Genomic DNA, 16,538 nt, shown 5'->3' with positions numbered 1-16,538 from the left:
ACATTTTCCTTAGAGACAGCTGGGATTCTTTTTATATGCACCCATGAAATCTGCTAATAATGATTTTTCCAATATTTGTGTGTGTGTGTGTATGTATGTGTGTATTACTGTCATCATCATCCAACTAAAGTTTATTGTGGCTCCAAACAAGCATCAGAAAATATTTATCCAATAGTAGTGAGTTTATGTGTGTATATGTATGCATATACGAGTATTGGTGTATATGTTTGTGTGTATTTATGATCAATACATATAGCAACATTTTTATGAAAAAAGTAATAATTCATCTATGATGCCTCACTTTCAATGCACCCTAAGAATTAGTGTCTCTATGTGTTCAGTTTGATTGTTTTTCATGCCAATGATTCCAAAAATATCCAGACTATTTTCTCATGAAACTGGCCGTGTAAATTTTGTCTTATAGGAAGAATTTCAATTCTTTCTATTAAATATCTCCATATTAGTGGAAGTTACCCTCATTTATAGTCATTCTCAGGAGAAAGGGTTCCCAAAGCAACTGTTTGATATCCTAGAATGGGAAATCTAAAGCAAGGAAATTGTATGAAGCTCCTCTGTTATCCTTGCAATCTTCCCACAGGAGCAGGATTGTGGTATTCTCTGATGCAGTTAATTGACTGTTCTATATACAATCTAAAAGGGTCCTCCAAGTGACATATGGGGAAGTGGCTGTGATGGACACCTTCAATGACCAATTTACAATGAATGGATCTGATCTTCAGAGTGATACAGCAACTCTTTCTCCTGTTAGAGGAAGCAGTGTACAAGGGAAAGTGTTTGTCATTTAGTTTGATGGGAGATAAATTTCTTTAGAAATTTCTTTAGAAATTCTTCCAAAACATAAGAGAATTGCAGATAAATTCCCATAACATTCACTTATGAGTTACTAATTCCCAGACAACCAAAGGCATGTATGAATGTCCTGTCTCTCACTGTACAATTCTCTCTCGGTAGTCTTGGCTTCCCAATTTCGCTTAAATCCAAAGGGAAGACACCACAACGGAATTTCTCCAAGAGCTATTTTATTAAGATTTTCTCAGCACTAAGGAGGAATTCTGTCTTTGACAGATTGTTGAAGAATTTGCCCTGCTCTACATGGTGATATTAATGTCTTAAGGAAAGGATGCTTAAGGTAGAGCAGTGCACAGAATAGGAGGCCACAGCAGATCCATCTGAAGTATCTCTGGTTAGAATCTAACTTCATCATTCCATATTATTTAATATCTATTTTTAGGCTATATTTTCAGAGGAGAAATCCATCCAAAATCAGCAGGATAAGGATTTTGCATCACAATCCATGATAAATGTGAACTTCCCTGATTATCTGCAGAATTATTTTTATCCCACACCTACACAATTTTATACTGAAAACAACTTTTTTCTGTTTGCCGTATTAATATAAAGCCTATTGTGGTAGGCTTTAAAAAGCAATATATACTGTTTTCAAGTGCTTCATGCAAACAAAACATAATTTTACCTGAAACCATGAGAAAAGATTGCTCTACAAATATTCCAGTGTAATGAATGCTTATCAATTGAAATATGATGTTTTGTTGTGCTATTCAGATGATGGCAACAATGATTTATCTACTACAAAGCCGCAATAAAAATAATGTGCTCTTTTTGTTTGTTGCAACTTCAGTTCACTTTAATTCTAGCAAGCACTTGGAGTGTTTCCAAGTAATTTTTGTCCTTGCTGTTCCAGGAGTTAGCCTACTAATTCCTCATGGGGCTATCCCTGAAGAAACATCTTGGGAGATCTACCTTGCAATCAACCATGATGAATCCAGGTAAGACAGGAACAAATTCTTATTCATATATTATCTATCTAGCAATAGCAATAGCAGTTAGACTTATATACCGCTTCATAGGGTTTTCAGCCCTCTCTAAGCGGTTTACAGAGTCAGCATATTGCCCCCAACAACAATCTGGGTCCTCATTTTACCCACCTCGGAAGGATGGAAGGCTGAGTCAATCCTGAGATTTGAACAGCCAAACTGCTGAACTGCACTCAGCTGAAGTATCCTGCAGTGCTGTATTTAACCACTACGCCACCTTGGCTCTCTTAACAGGAAAGAAGGAAAAGGAAGGGAAGGAAAGGGAAGGAAAGGGAAGGAAAGATAGGATAACAATAGCACTTAGACTTACATACTGCTTCACAGTGCTTTACCTCCCTCTGTAACGAGTTTATTGTCCCAAGCAATCTGGGTCCTCATTTTACTGACCTTGGAAGGATGGAAAGCAGAGCTGGTGAGACTTGAACTGCTAAAATGCTGGCAGTCAGCAGAAGTAGCCTGCAGTGCTGTATTCTAACCACTGAGCTATCATGGTTCTTTATTGATTTTTATAGTTATTGATTTTCTCATTACCCTGCATTACACCCCTGTTCAGCAAGTTCCACTGTTCTACTATTGCTCTTTTGAGGGAATGGGTGACTACATAAATTGGTGATTTCCATTACTTCATGTCAACTTTTACGTAGCAGAAAATTGGTGTATAAAAATGATTATTCTTATTTCTTTTCTTAGGCAATTTTACAGGTGTTAGTAGCAACTAAATGGTATTGTAAATCAGTTGTGGAAGACATAAGTAAGCAAGGGAAAGTTTACATTCCAGCTAGGTAGAATTAGTCAGGCAAAATGTAGGACTTTTAAAGCAAAATCTACTTCTAGGTGATATCTTGGCTAATTCCATGTCTTCCAGGCACTGATACAGGAAATGAGTCCTGCTAGAATTAACAATGGGAAGTTAAATAGCAGATGGAAGAACATTTCAGTATTTCTTTCCTTTTTAAGCTAAAAATGTTTTTCTCATTTCTAATATTGTGTGCATTTAAGGACAGATGTTGGTTTAAATGAGCAGCATTCATTCATCATATGCAGCTGAAATTCAGTTTTCTCCTGATGGTCTGAAAAGTGAAATAGAATTGGAGAATTCTATTTCTAGAATTGGAGAATGACATATTTTGAGGAAATCTGAGATACTTCGGGGATTTATTTATTTCACGAATGAAGGCAAATATATGTGTCCCAGGCAATGATGCAAGTTCAAATTTGGGTCAGTCACTACGACCAACCCAAATTCAATCTCACGTTTATTTATTTATTTAGCATGTGGCATATCTGATATGGACTTGATACTTTCATTTGCCAGTTGGGCCTGCAAGTTGAGCTTGCTCTAATTTCAGGTTTCTTTGGTGGATGCTTTTTTATCAAGCGGAATCCATTCTATGACTGCCTTAGGCCACCTGCCATCAGTTCTTCTTGCTATGTGACCAGCCCATTTCCATTTTGACTCTGACTCTTTTGATGGCACCATATATTTTTCTTTGTTCTCTAATCCATATGCAGGTCTTTCTATCTTGTCTTGTGATGCCAAGCATGTACAGTATCTTTCCATGCTCTTTGCACTACTTGTAGCTTTTGTATTGATTGTGTGTGTGTGTGTATGCACACACCAGAGGTGGGTTCCTACCAGTTCACACCTATTTGGTAGAACCGGTTCGTCAAATCTACCTAACCGGTTAGAAGAGGTTCCACCAGTGGACCTGGAAAGCAGGCCACACCTACAGAAGAGGTTCCAAAAATTTTTGAAACCCACCACTGGTCCTTGGATATGATTATTCTACACTATCATGCTCATATTTATAAAACTCAGTGCTTCTGTGAAAGATAAGGATGACTACTGCGTTTGTGGTGCAATCAGAACATTGCGTGTGTTGAAGTTGTTTTAACGCAAACCAAAGATGCCTTTTAAAAAACAAGTTTACATCATATTCTTATGCATGCCAGTGCTGTGTGTGAGGTAATTTAAGGTGGTTCTGACAAGTGTCGTCAGCATCTTCATATCCGGTCACATGGGCGGCAAGCCACTCTCACAAAGGAGGCCACACCCACAGAGTAGGTTCGAACAATTTTTGAAACCCACCACTGGCACATACATACATATACATACATTTCACCTAGATAAAAAACACAGTAAGAAATGAATTTTAAAAGATCTATATTCAGATACCATTGTGCAGGCCAGGTAACCATTGAATTACTGCATTGTTTATGTGAAAAAAAATCAAATATTGGACCACTATATGCTCTCAGCTTATAGCCACTCATGATGTGATCTACAGTTTAATATGGGACTCCACAGTCACACTGAGGGGAGGATGCCCACTTATACAATGAATCCCAGCAGATGCCACATGAGGTGCAAATCCTATTCAAGGTTTTCCATTGCTAATAGCAAAAAACCTGGCACTTTTTGTGTAGTGTCATTTACATGTCTACCTCTGTCTGGGAGTTCAACCACCCATTTGGTTTTCCATTGAGAATGTATGTTAAAAGTTGTTAAGCAGACGTTGTACAAGTCCCAGTGGGATCTTCCTAGATTTGAGCCTTCCAACTGATAAATGAGCAAGTCGGTGTGCACTGGTAGGAGTGAGTGGTCCATAATTTTTTGGTATTCTCTCACTAGTGCATCTTACCTTCATAAAGTTGATGGTGTTATAAGGCTCAGTTAAATCAGGTTGGGCTGGTTTTAATGCACCCATTTGCCTTCTTCATGGTATGATTGAGTCTTTAGGGAAATCTGAATTACCAATTTTCTCCCCAGATCTTTTGTTTTGCAAAGCATTAGTCCCTTAAATGTATTGTCCTAAGTTTGAGATTTATTTTATTATTATTTGTTAAATTTGACATGGGTATTGTTGAGTTTGATTTGCTATAGGCCTGTTGGTGCCAGAATCTGTTTTGGTTGTTTCATCTTTTTTGTTTGTTTGTTAAAATAAGAGTCAGCACATTGTTTGATCTTGGGAGACATCAATTTAAAATTTAATAAAATCCATCCGTATTATTACAAATTGTTTCAAGCAACTGTCCATCCATCCTTGATCCTGTTTAGCTCTCTATGGTCCCCACACCACTTACTAGGTGCCTTCTGGAGTGTGTCTGTGTGTTTATTCTTGAGTTCCTCTTATGTTTTAACCCTGCAGATTCACCATTTGTTAGTTAGTCCAAAAGTATTGACTGTTCCCAGCCACTGCTGCCTGGCAATTGTTGCAAAAACTCTTGTTTGTTGTCAGAATTAGATTTATTATGCCCATTCCCTTCATCACCCTTGTTGACTTGATTCTATGAAAGATCTCCAACAAACATTCCTATGCTGCAATTAAATAAGTCCCATCAAAGTGATCTTCAGCTCTGTGCTCTGGTTGTACTTCTTGAAAGTATAATGCACCAGGATACATTGACCCAGGGATTTTTGTTCCATCTCTTCTTTGATTGGAAGAAGTGGCGGTCAGTGGGAGAAACCATTGTGAGATCTCAAAAGTATCATATGAGCTCATCTTTTGGACCATGAAATATTGTGCTGTCCTGCTGGATCCCAATAGAGCTTCATAATGTAGGTGGACTTCAAGGGATCAGGAGAAGAGCGTACAGAGAGAATGGAAAATGCAGACACTTCTAAAAATGTACTGCATTTTTTTTTCTAGTGTATCTCCTATTTCTGCAATTATTGCTGAGATTTATATCTCTCTGTCTTGATGGAAGGGAAACAGCAAAAAAAGACTTGCTCTGCATAGAATAGATCCTTAGAACAGATATGTCAGGTAACTAACCAACTTGCTTAGAGAAATGGTGTGTTGAGGAGAGAAGATGGAGGATTTTGATGCCTACAAATTTCTGTTCCAAAGCCCTTTAGGTTCTCTCTTCCCTTTGATAGCTTAGTTCCCTTGTGAGACCTTGTACACTATATGTCCATCTGTTCTCAGTGCTTTATGATAATGGTTGGTGAAAGATTGAAGAATGGAACAAAATATTAAAAAGAAAAATGTTCAACCCAGATGTTTTATTGCAAAGTCATGGTAGAAATGAATTAAAATGGGTTAATTAAATAGAAGGCACACAAATCTCTCCCTGAAGTTTTACTTCTGTAGGCTAAATGTAGGGAGAACAAGGTAGACCAAATGAACTTACAAAGCTTTGTTTGCTGAAATGCTAGGGGGAAAAATATCAAATTAAAGCAAACTTTAATTAAAATGCTGCACATTTTTCCCTTTTCAAAGAGTTGAGTGGGCTGTAAATATATTCCAACTTCTTTTATAAGAAACATAGCTAAATGTGTGTGTGTGTGTGTGTGTGTGTGTGTGTGTGTGTGTGTGTGTGTGTGTGTGTGTGTTGTTTTGGGAATAATAGCCATTGTTTTTTCCCCAAGGTGCATTTCTGTTTATCCCAGAAATTATTTATGGGATAATTTCCCTCTTCTGGGAAAAAAATAACCCAAAAGGTTTTGGTGTGTATTCTACATTTTACAATCTGGCATTGTCTTATTAATCAGTTTATTTGATTTCTTTTCTTTTCTTTTCTTTTCTTTTCTTTTCTTTTCTTTTCTTTCTTTCTTTCTTTCTTTCTTTCTTTCTTTCTTTCTTTCTTTCTTTCTTTCTTTCTGAACTGCGGTGGCTCAGTGGTTAGAATGCAGTACTGCAGGCTACTTCTGTTGCCTGCCGGCTGCCTGCAATTTGGCAGTTCGAATCTCACCAGGCTCAAGGTTGACTCAGCCTTCCATCCTTCTGAGGATGGTAAAATGAGGACCAAGATTGTTGGAGGCAATTTGCTGACTCTGTAAACCACTTAGAGAGGGCTGTAAAGCACTGTGAAGCAGTATATAAATCTAAGTGCTATTGCTATTTTGTTTGTTCATAAAATGTTCAAGTTAGTATGGGGTCATTTCATCTCCCTCCCTTCCACCATTATCTATATCAGTTGGCTGCAAAATAACTTGATTAAGGGATGCACTTGAAAATCAGGTGAAGTCATGGTCCATCGAGGATTTTAAGGTGTTGAATGACTGCTTTAACCACTGTAAAGGATGATTGATTGATTGATTGATTGATTGATTGATTGATTGATTGATTGATTGATTGAATGAATGAATGAATGAATGAATGAATGAATGAAAAACAGGATAATTCATGGTGGTTGTGGTTTGAGGGTCCCAGGCACTGAAAGGATTAGTAGCTCATTCATAACCTTGATAGTTTTGCATTCATAATTCATTTCTTTGAGGGGATGATGTATGCTCTAAATATGACCTGTTGGAAGTATGTAGATTAGAAAGAACAATTCAGGTAGAAAAGCATAAATAGTGCTATTGTTCAGATCATCCTAGGAACATCTTTTAAGCAAGTCATCAAGGCTACTGATTATCACAGGTTTTGCCAAGTTAAACTTTTGTTCAAGAGAGATAGAAGTATTTCTATTTAATAGAAGTACTTCTTATTTAAAAGAGGTTTAGTCTAAATTTTATGTGAGTGCTTGAAGAAAATGTTTCTTTTCTGCCAAATTTAATCTCTACAAGTCTTTGTGCTGAAGAAGAAGAAGAAGAAGAAGAAGAAGAAGAAGAAGAAGAAGAAGAAGAAGAAGAAGAAGAAGAAGAAGAAGAAGAAGAAGAAGAAGAAGAAGAAATGATATTTTGTGTAGCACACTTATTAAAGGGTTTACAAGAATAGGGGGAAAACTTCATCCACCAATTGACTTATCAGCCTTTTTTCTCTTTTCTTTTTCATCTTGTAAGCCAGCCAACGTCCTGGTTTACTTGCATTTTCAAAAAAGTTTTGTTTTGCCAATTTTATTTTATTTGCCAAGTCTTCATTTTCTATCAGGTTCAATTTATGTTTTTGCAGTTCCATTATATTTTTTACTTTTTTGTTTTGTGGGTTTTTCTGCAGCTTCATCTCCAAACTTTTATACTCTGATTCCGACTTCTTTTGAGTTTGGCTGTTCTGTCTATTCTTCCCTAAGTATGTCATTACAAGGCCTCTGATATATGCTTTAGAAGTGCCCCATATGTTCTGTAATGATGTGTCTTCCTTTTTATTTTCCTGGAAGAAATATGTCATTTTTTTTCCATATATTGCTGGAAACTTTTTTCTTTCAATATTCTTGAATTTAAAGTCCATCTCCCCCTTTTCCTCTGTCCCTTCCAAGTCATTGTTATTGGATTATGATCAGCCCATTTGCTTATATCTATGTTTATCTTAATTGTTTTGAGTGTTAGCTGTGTTGACATCAACATCATATCTATTCTTGACCATGATAGATGTCTGAGTAGAATGTATATTGCCTTTCTTTGGGGTGTTTTATTCTCCAAACTCTTGCAAATTTAATTCTTCCACCATCGTGAAAAATGTTTTGAGTAGGGTTTTTCTCGGCTTCTTGTTCATCTTTGTAGATTTATGGTCTATTCCATTATTTATGATTGCATTAAAGTCTCCTAATATACACATATCTTCATATTCATATTATATTATCTTTTTGTGTAGTTTCCCGACAAATCTTCTTGCTTGTCATTTGGGGCGTATATTGCTACTAATAATATCTTTCTCATGTTCATCATTATTTCCACCATCAGTATTCTCCCCTCCCCATCTTCAAAATTTTTATTTGATTGTATTGTATTTCTAATATATAATGCTATTCCCTTTTTTGCTTTGGTCAGCCAGAGTGTTATATAAATTGCCTAGTTTTGTCTGTTCCAAAATTTTCTGTGTTGCTTTCTAATATATAATTCCTGTAAGCATATAATGTCTAATTTTAATTTCTCTAATTTGTTAAATGTTCTTCTTTTTATTGCCGAGTTTAGTCTGTTTATATTAATGGAGATTACTTTTATTTCTTCCTCCGTGTCATTGGTTTATAGGTTTAGTTGATTTAGCCATTCTTAGTTCTCTCTGCTCCTTTGTCTCTTTAGCCCTTTTTCCTTCTCTTAATGCTTTCTCTTCCTGTTCTTCTCCATCTCCCTTTTATCTTTTCCCTTAGCTTCCTGGCATTAGCTCCTCCCTCTTCTCTTACCAGCATTCCCTCCTGTGCTACTATATGTTGTTCATAAAATAATTCTGCTTTCTCTAGTGTATCTAGTCTGTGCCTTCGTTCTTTCCAGTTCACCAAAAACGCTTCTGGAACAAGCCATCTAAAATTCACCCCCTTTTTAATCAGACTCTTAGTCATAAAGTGGTATCCCTTTCTTATTTCTCTGACCTTCCTTGGAACTTGCTTCAATACCATTATCTCTCTAGACTTGCATTTTATTATGGTGCTTCTTGTTGCTTCTAATATTTCATTTTTAGAGGGGTTTTTTTGACAACTCTTACATGTACCTCTCTGGGCAAGTTATTTCTAATTGCATATCTTGTATGTACTCTGAATGGCCCATTCATTCTGCCTAAAATATATTTCTTACTCATTTCTGTGGCCGCTGAAAGAATTTATGTGACCTTCTGTACTAAATTCTCTCCTTTCTCCTCTTCTATGTTCTGAAATCTTAGGTAGAATTCTGATCTTTCCATCTCCCAAAGTACACTGGCTCCAGTGCTTTGCTTTTTATCAATTATTGTCAGTCTATAATCCATCTCCTCCACTTTTTTCTCTGTTATTTCTGCCTTTTCTTCCACCATATGCAATCCCATTTTACCCCATAATTTCCTTGACTTCTTTCAGTTCATCTTCCACCTTACCCACTTTCTCTTCTACTCTGTTTATATGTTCCTTGAGATTCACATGTATGGCTTGCAACATACTTTTAAGTCCCAAAATAGTTTTGTCTTGTTGCATTGCTGTGCCTGTTGCTTTCTGTGTCGCTGAACAGGGCAGGGTGGCTGTTGCAGACGCATATGATGTTATTTTCTTCATCTTGCTATTTGATTCTGACATTGTTGCATTTAAGTTGTAATCAAATTTTATAATCCAAAGAGTAGATTAGTAGATTGATTGTAGTCCTGGAGTCTCCCACATCGGCCAAAGCACCCGCTTCCAATAAACCAACCCCTATCCTTGGACCCAGTCTTCAGGTTCTTGTTACCTTAATCCATTTGCTTTATAATGCAAACATGAAGTAAAACAAAGGAAAAAAGATAGGAAACAAGAAAAAAAAGGATTGGTGAAGAGGCACTCTCCCCCCACAAAAAAGAAAAAAAAACCCAACAAAATTAATTCCAAATAGTAATCCACACCTCATTGCAAAGAGGTAAAAAAAAAAGAGATGGGGAAAAAAGAAGGAAAAAGATAAAAATTGGATAGGTAGAAGATGACCCAAAGTAGCCAAATGAACAGAAGGAGAAAAAAGAAAGAACCTTTAGTATAAGTTGTCTGGGTTATCCAAATTTCTTCTCCCCATAGAAAAAAAAGAGGGAAAACACAGGGTTGTTGTGAGTAAAATAAGAGGAGGAAGACACAATAATAAAGGTGGGATAAAAATCAAATACAGTAAATCAAATACACACTACCCAGTTTACAGTGTCAATTGGAGTATAGTTGTCATCACAGTTCTACACTTCTCTGGAATGTACAGTGCAATTTTGCTTTCTAATCAGGGGTGGGTTTCAACCGGTTCACGGCGGTCCCTGCGAACCGGTTGGTCGGCGAGCCGGAAGTAAGTAACTTCCGGGAACAGCGAAGGGCGCGCCCGCCCGCGGTCCTTACCCGGTTTTGACGAGTTCTGCGCTTCTACGCATGCGCAGGACGCATACAGCACCTGCACGATCCTCCAGGAGCAGCTGGAGCGTCGGGCAGACGCTAGTACACATGCGTGCACCGTGCGCATGCACGAGGACGCCGCCGGCCCCGTTCCAACCGAACCGGTTGGAACGGGGCTAGAAACCCACCCCTGTTTCTAATGTATAAACATTTTGAAGCCAAGAAATTTCTATGGGAAAAATGTGTCTGGGAATATAGCATGCAAGAGTACAAGTTAATGTAATGTAAAATAGAAAGGCATCCAATTCAGAAAACAATATAATATTATACTGTGGAGTGGAATAGAATAGAATAGAATAGAATAGAATAGAATAGAATAGAATAGAATAGAATAGAATAGAATAGAATAGAATAGAATTCTTTATTGGCCACGTGTGATTGGACACACGGAATTTGTCTTTGGTGCATATGATTTCAGGGTGCATAAGGAGAATATAATACATTCATTAAGAATAAAAAGATGCAAAACTTAGTGATAGTCAAAGTTAGTAATAAAACAACAATATAAATGGAAAGATACAAGCAACATGGTTATAGTCATAAGTGGGGAGAGATAGATACTAGGAAGGAAGAGAAGAATAATAGTTATTACTATTATTACAGTCTTAGTAAATTATTGACAGTGTTGTGGGAATTAGTGGTTAAGGAGAGTGATGACATTCGGGGGGAAACTGTTGTGTCTAGCTGTTGTGGTTTGCAGTGCCCTATAGCGTTGTTTTGGGGGTAAAAGTTGAAACAATTTATGTCCAGGATGTGAGGGGTCTATAGATATTTTCACAGTCCTCTTTTTGACTTGTGTACTATACAGGTCCTCAATAGAAGGCAGATTTGTAACAATGTGTTGCTGTATTGACCATTCATTCATTCATTCATTCATTCATTCATTTATTTATTTTATGGCACATCATACATGGAGCAGCAATACATACTACCATTTCACTTAGATTAGTAAAAGATAGTAAAATATAAATATTAAAAAGGATCTGTGTTCAAATACCAATGTCTAGGCCATGTAATCATTGAAGCACAGCAGTATTGACCACTAGTGGCAGTGCTTATATGTATATTTGTCAAATATATTCATTTGTCATTATTGACAAATAATATAAGACTTGCTTTAATGAGAAGCGAAAGCTGGAGCACCTGATTATACAGCTCTTTCATGGATTCTAACTGCAGTTTAAGAGTATTGTTTCTTGTCTTATTAATTCTTCTGGAAGAAAGAGCAAGTCCCATTAAAATGATTTGTTGTAAATATTCATTGTCAACTAAATGTATCACAGCTACACTGTTCTCTTGCAAAAAAACAAAAACCAAACACACATTTTGAACAATGAGCAAGAAGAAAATGCAAAAACGCTTCATGAATGATTTAAGTCTTCATGGGTTATTGCTCACTTCACTGGATTGCCAAGATCTTTTCTCTGAGTGAGAAATAAATCTACACTATGTCTTCTAATCTCCTGAACTAGGCATCATGCTTAATTATTTTTTAGTACTTCCAACAATTTTGACATGGATTTGATTGTTTATTTTGATATGTTTGTGGCAACTCTTAGCCACTTTTGAAAACTTAAACAGGGTTGAAGTGTTTAGTACTAGTTTGTCTGTTATAAGGTCTCTAGCTTGAAGGAAACTCACCTTTTTCTTAATGTTGTTTTGTTAACTCCTGCATAATTGGAAGCAGCTTTTAAATGGAAGATGGATACATTCCTTCAGATAGATTTAAAACTCATGGAACAGAATAGTGTTAATGGTGAGGATGATTTAATTTGTAGTATTCGCCTCCTTTTGACTTTTTGTTGCAAATTGTTAACGACCTGGTCATTCTCCCAGGCTTGAGCTAAGATAGACCTTGGGTTTGGGGTTCTAGCTTTCAATCAGCCATATTCTTTTTCTTTAATATATGTTGTTTTATGTTAAATTTATTTTAAGTTTCCATAATTTTTAAGCTATCCAATGTTGCTATAGATTCAGGAGTAGCCTCAAAATTGTATGTATGTATGTATGTATGTATGTATGTATGTATGTATGTATGTACGTACGTACGTACGTACGTACGTACGTACTTAGGAATGCATACTCTGAAAAACATTATATATACACTAGTCTACCTTTTCCCTGTAGTATAAAGCAGGATTTCCAATGGAAGATGGTAAATTAAGAGCCGTGGTATTGCAGGCTAATTCTGCCAACTGCTAGCAGTTTGATTCTCACCAGCTCAAGGTTGATTCAGTCTTCCATCCATCTGAGGTTAGTAAATTGAGGACCCAGATTGTTGGGGGCAATATGCTGACTTTGTAAACCACGTAGAGAGGGCTGTAAAGAACTTTGAAGTGGTATATAAGTCTGAATGCTATTGCTATTATAGCAGGAAATGACCTAGAGAAGGATAATGTTGTATATTTTGCCCCTGAACAAAACAAATTTATGGCAGTTTGATGATTTGCTGCAATATAGTTGTAGGATTTGTCATTGCTTGCTTCCTGGGGTTGAGGAAGAATGACTGGCCCAATTAGTTTTCATGCCTAAGGCAGGACTAGAACTCAGAATCTCTTGTTTTCTAGACTGGGCTTTAGTCACTTCAATAAATTGGTTGACTTTTGGGAATCAATTTATCTACCTTCTATTGCAGACTGTTCTGTTTTGTTTGGGGAAATCTGAACTTTGTAAGTTGGGCCTATTGTTGTTTACATTTCTGGTTCAACATCATTAATTTTTTCTCTCTCCCTCACCCAGAATGGATAAATACATTTATGTGTTTGTGTTATTCTTCATCATGGAAAAATATTCTTTAATACCTAATACGGTAGTCCTAAGTGTTAAAAAAATTAAACTTCACAGTTTGATGATTTCATTTCAGTTAAATAATTGAAGCATATCCAATTCTACTCTCCTTCAGTTTGAAAAAAAATGCTCCCCTTCACAGTTACTAACCCATGGAATTAGATTTGGCCAGGAGGTGGAAAAAATGCTGGTTTATTTTCTCTGAAGTCTCCTTCCATTCTTCAGAAAACAAAACAAGTTTCTGATTTTGATGAAGGCCAAAGGATTAGATCTGTTTTGCCATTTGTTTGTTCGGCACCCAGGGAAATGTTAAATACTTGAAATTGCTCAATGTGCTCTGCCTTCCATAAACAGCAAATGAACTCTGCATTCATAGTCCTTGTGCCAGGCTGGCTGTTACAGAGAAGATTCTTGTTTTTTGGGGTGAGGAAGCCCTTTTAATTAGCTGATTTCAGTTCATTTGGTATTAAATAATTCCCAGAATTCCAGTGTGGCTGTGTATTAGATTCACTAAAGAGAGAGTTACTTCTCCAAAGGAATTGAAGAGCTGCCTTCAGGAGATTATGCTATTGGACCAAATCTGTTAATGCTTATCTTTCATGTAAATTCAGGCAACATGCATTCCAGTAAATCCTATGAACACAGGTGGTAATCCAGGACCATTAGCTACCATATGGGGGATCAGTGATAAATCAGTGCAAATGATTCAGAAAATAAGTTGCACTGACTGATTGGACTCTGTTGACATGGCTGTGATGACTCAGAAGAGAGTCCATAAGAGATTGACCGATCGCTTATGAGAATGCAGGATGACAAATCCTCCCTCTCCATGGTTACATCAGCTCATCCCTCTAGATTGCGCAGAGTAGGGATGTTGAAGGTGCCACCAGTCACGGGTCTTCATTTGATGTGCCTTTTAGATGGCGTGCCTTCTCTACTGCAACACTTACTTTATGGAACATTCTTCCTTCCAAAATAAGACTAGATCCATCCTTTTTGCTATTCCGAAAAACCCTCGAGTCTTGGCTGTATGTTCAGGCCTGGGTAGCCCAGACAGTTGGGGACTGGCTTACAAGGCTTCATTGTTGAAGTGACCATTTTTGTCCACCACTCCTATGGTTTGTATTCTCATGTTTTATTTAGTGCAAGAGCTGGCATTAACTCCTCAGAAAATTTCAGACTGTAAGAACAGCCTTGTTTGATCAGACCGTGGTTCATCACCCTTAGTCCAGTCTTACAGAGGTCTCTGGAGTGCTCACAAACAAAGAGATACATGCCCACCTCCTATTATTGTTTCCTAGCTACAGATGGGGGACTTGTGATGATATGGTCATTAATCCTGATTATTGGTCATGTTGTAAGTAATGGAAATTGGAGTCCAATAAACTGGTTTCCTCTTATTCTCTTAACTTAGTCTCTTCTTCTAAGTATAATAGATTTCTTCTCACATATCTAAGTGTAATCATAAATAATGGTTTATTTTTCCTTCCAAAAAGCTGCTGCACTGGGATTGAACCTAATTGTTCATTGTTCTCTATTGCTCTTACTCTTCCCTATCCTGACAGTTCAGTTAGATTTACAGGATTGGTTTCCTAAGAACATTAAAATGTATTTCAATTTATTCAAAATAAAATATAAATCACAAAATTTAAGGGATTGGGGCAATAGTGGCATTTTTTTTAAACTGATTTATTTGCTTAACATTTAACAAAAGGAAAACATCTATAAGGAATGGTTCTAAATTTAGACCTGAAATATAGAAGGAGTTCTTATCAGTTATTTTATAACTTAATATCACCTTGCATTCTGTTACCCATTAGGTTCGTTCTGGGTCAGATAAGTGCTTTCAAATTCAGTAAGTCATAGTAAAAAGAGACAATTTGCCAGAGGATATATTGCTGAGTTATAATTATCTTATTCTTTTTTTTTCCAGTCGTAACACATTACTCTTAGCACCCACCGACAATAAATAAATAAAAATCTCATTGCAATTCTATCATTTAAAATTAGAGTTTGCTTCCATTTCACCTAGAGGGACAATTTAGTTTCAGAATAGGGATAAGGAAATAACATTAAAAAGAGTTGGAGGCAGATGGATCCAACAAATGGATTTTCTAACAAAATGTTGCCGTGTTGAATATGCCTGTTCAGAGATTCAGTAAAGCATGCCCTCTTTCAAGGCATTCTGTTCTGCCTGCATCTTATGATCTTATTGACTCCTCCATAAGTTGGGATTTCAGAATGAATGAATATATATTTATATTTATATTTATATTTATATTTATATTTATATTTATATTTATATTTATATTTATATTTATATTTATATTTATATTTATATTTATATTTATATTTATATTTATATTTATATTTATATTTATATTTATATTTATATTTATATTTATGTGTGTGTGTGTGTGTGTGTGTGTGTGTGTGTGTGTGTGTGTTAATTGTAAAACTGAGCAAACATAAATGCTACATAGACATGAAGATCAATATTGTATACTATATAATGAATGTGTGTTATTACTTTTTGGGAGGAAAATAAGTTGATGTTGTGTTTCTTTCCTTTTCAACATTTCTTATGTATCCAATGTGAAGCCTTCAGCTGGAGGGCAGTGAAATCCTCCTAGGTCCAGAAGTAACTTGTGGTCCTATAGAAGTGATGGTCTCCACTCCATTTGCCTTGACAATCCCACATTGTGCAGATGTGAACTCTGAGCATTGGAATATTCATTTGAAAAAAAGAAAGCATCCAGGCAAATGGGAGGTAAGCAAAATTACTTTCAAAAATAGATAAAAAGTGTAAGGATGAAGCTGAGAAAAATTAGAGGAGTTGGAGACCATTGCTCAGATGTTAGTGACATTTAACAATAAACGCAAATAAGTTCCACCTGTGCATTTGGAGCCTAGAGCGACGTCAGTGGTGGGATTCAGCCGGTTCGTACCTATTTGGGAGAACTGATTGTTAACTTTCTAAGCAGTTCACAGAACCGGTTGTTGGAAGAAATCTCATTTTGGTTTTTTTCCACTTTACAGGGCTAATCCTGTAAGGAAGGCAGGAAGGAAACATTCTGGTGTTTCTAACCTAATCTTTACTGCCCTGCTTACAGAAACTGCCTCTCCAGTTAACCCTTATGACATTGTAACAGCTGAGGCAAAGCGCCCATCGACTTGAGTGAGGTTGAGTTGGCCATGCCCACCCAG

The 16,538-nt window shown here is 36.6% G+C and overlaps 1 protein-coding gene across 2 annotated transcripts in view; it reads left to right on the top strand.

The window, feature by feature from the left end:
• The window catches only part of UNC5D (unc-5 netrin receptor D), a 377,196-nt gene that overhangs the window by 329,419 nt on the left and 31,239 nt on the right, over positions 1–16,538 (top strand). For both annotated transcript variants that reach the window (XR_015695566.1, XM_087706239.1), the window contains exons 10-11: positions 1,724–1,808; positions 15,933–16,101. Coding sequence is in view for 1 of the 2 variants with exons in the window: in XM_087706239.1 (XP_087562365.1) it covers positions 1,724–1,808; positions 15,933–16,101 (254 nt within the window). In the remaining variant the exon portion in view is untranslated. The remainder of the gene's footprint in view (positions 1–1,723; positions 1,809–15,932; positions 16,102–16,538) is intronic.

The sequence above is a fragment of the Thamnophis sirtalis genome, unplaced genomic scaffold, assembly GCF_051295495.1.
Source record: "Thamnophis sirtalis isolate CommonGarterSnake01/CBP01778 unplaced genomic scaffold, rThaSir2_p1.2 scaffold_2, whole genome shotgun sequence".
Taxonomy (NCBI): domain Eukaryota; kingdom Metazoa; phylum Chordata; class Lepidosauria; order Squamata; family Natricidae; genus Thamnophis; species Thamnophis sirtalis.
Note: the sequence above shows the minus strand (reverse complement) of the source record. Positions and strands in the feature narration are given on the sequence as shown.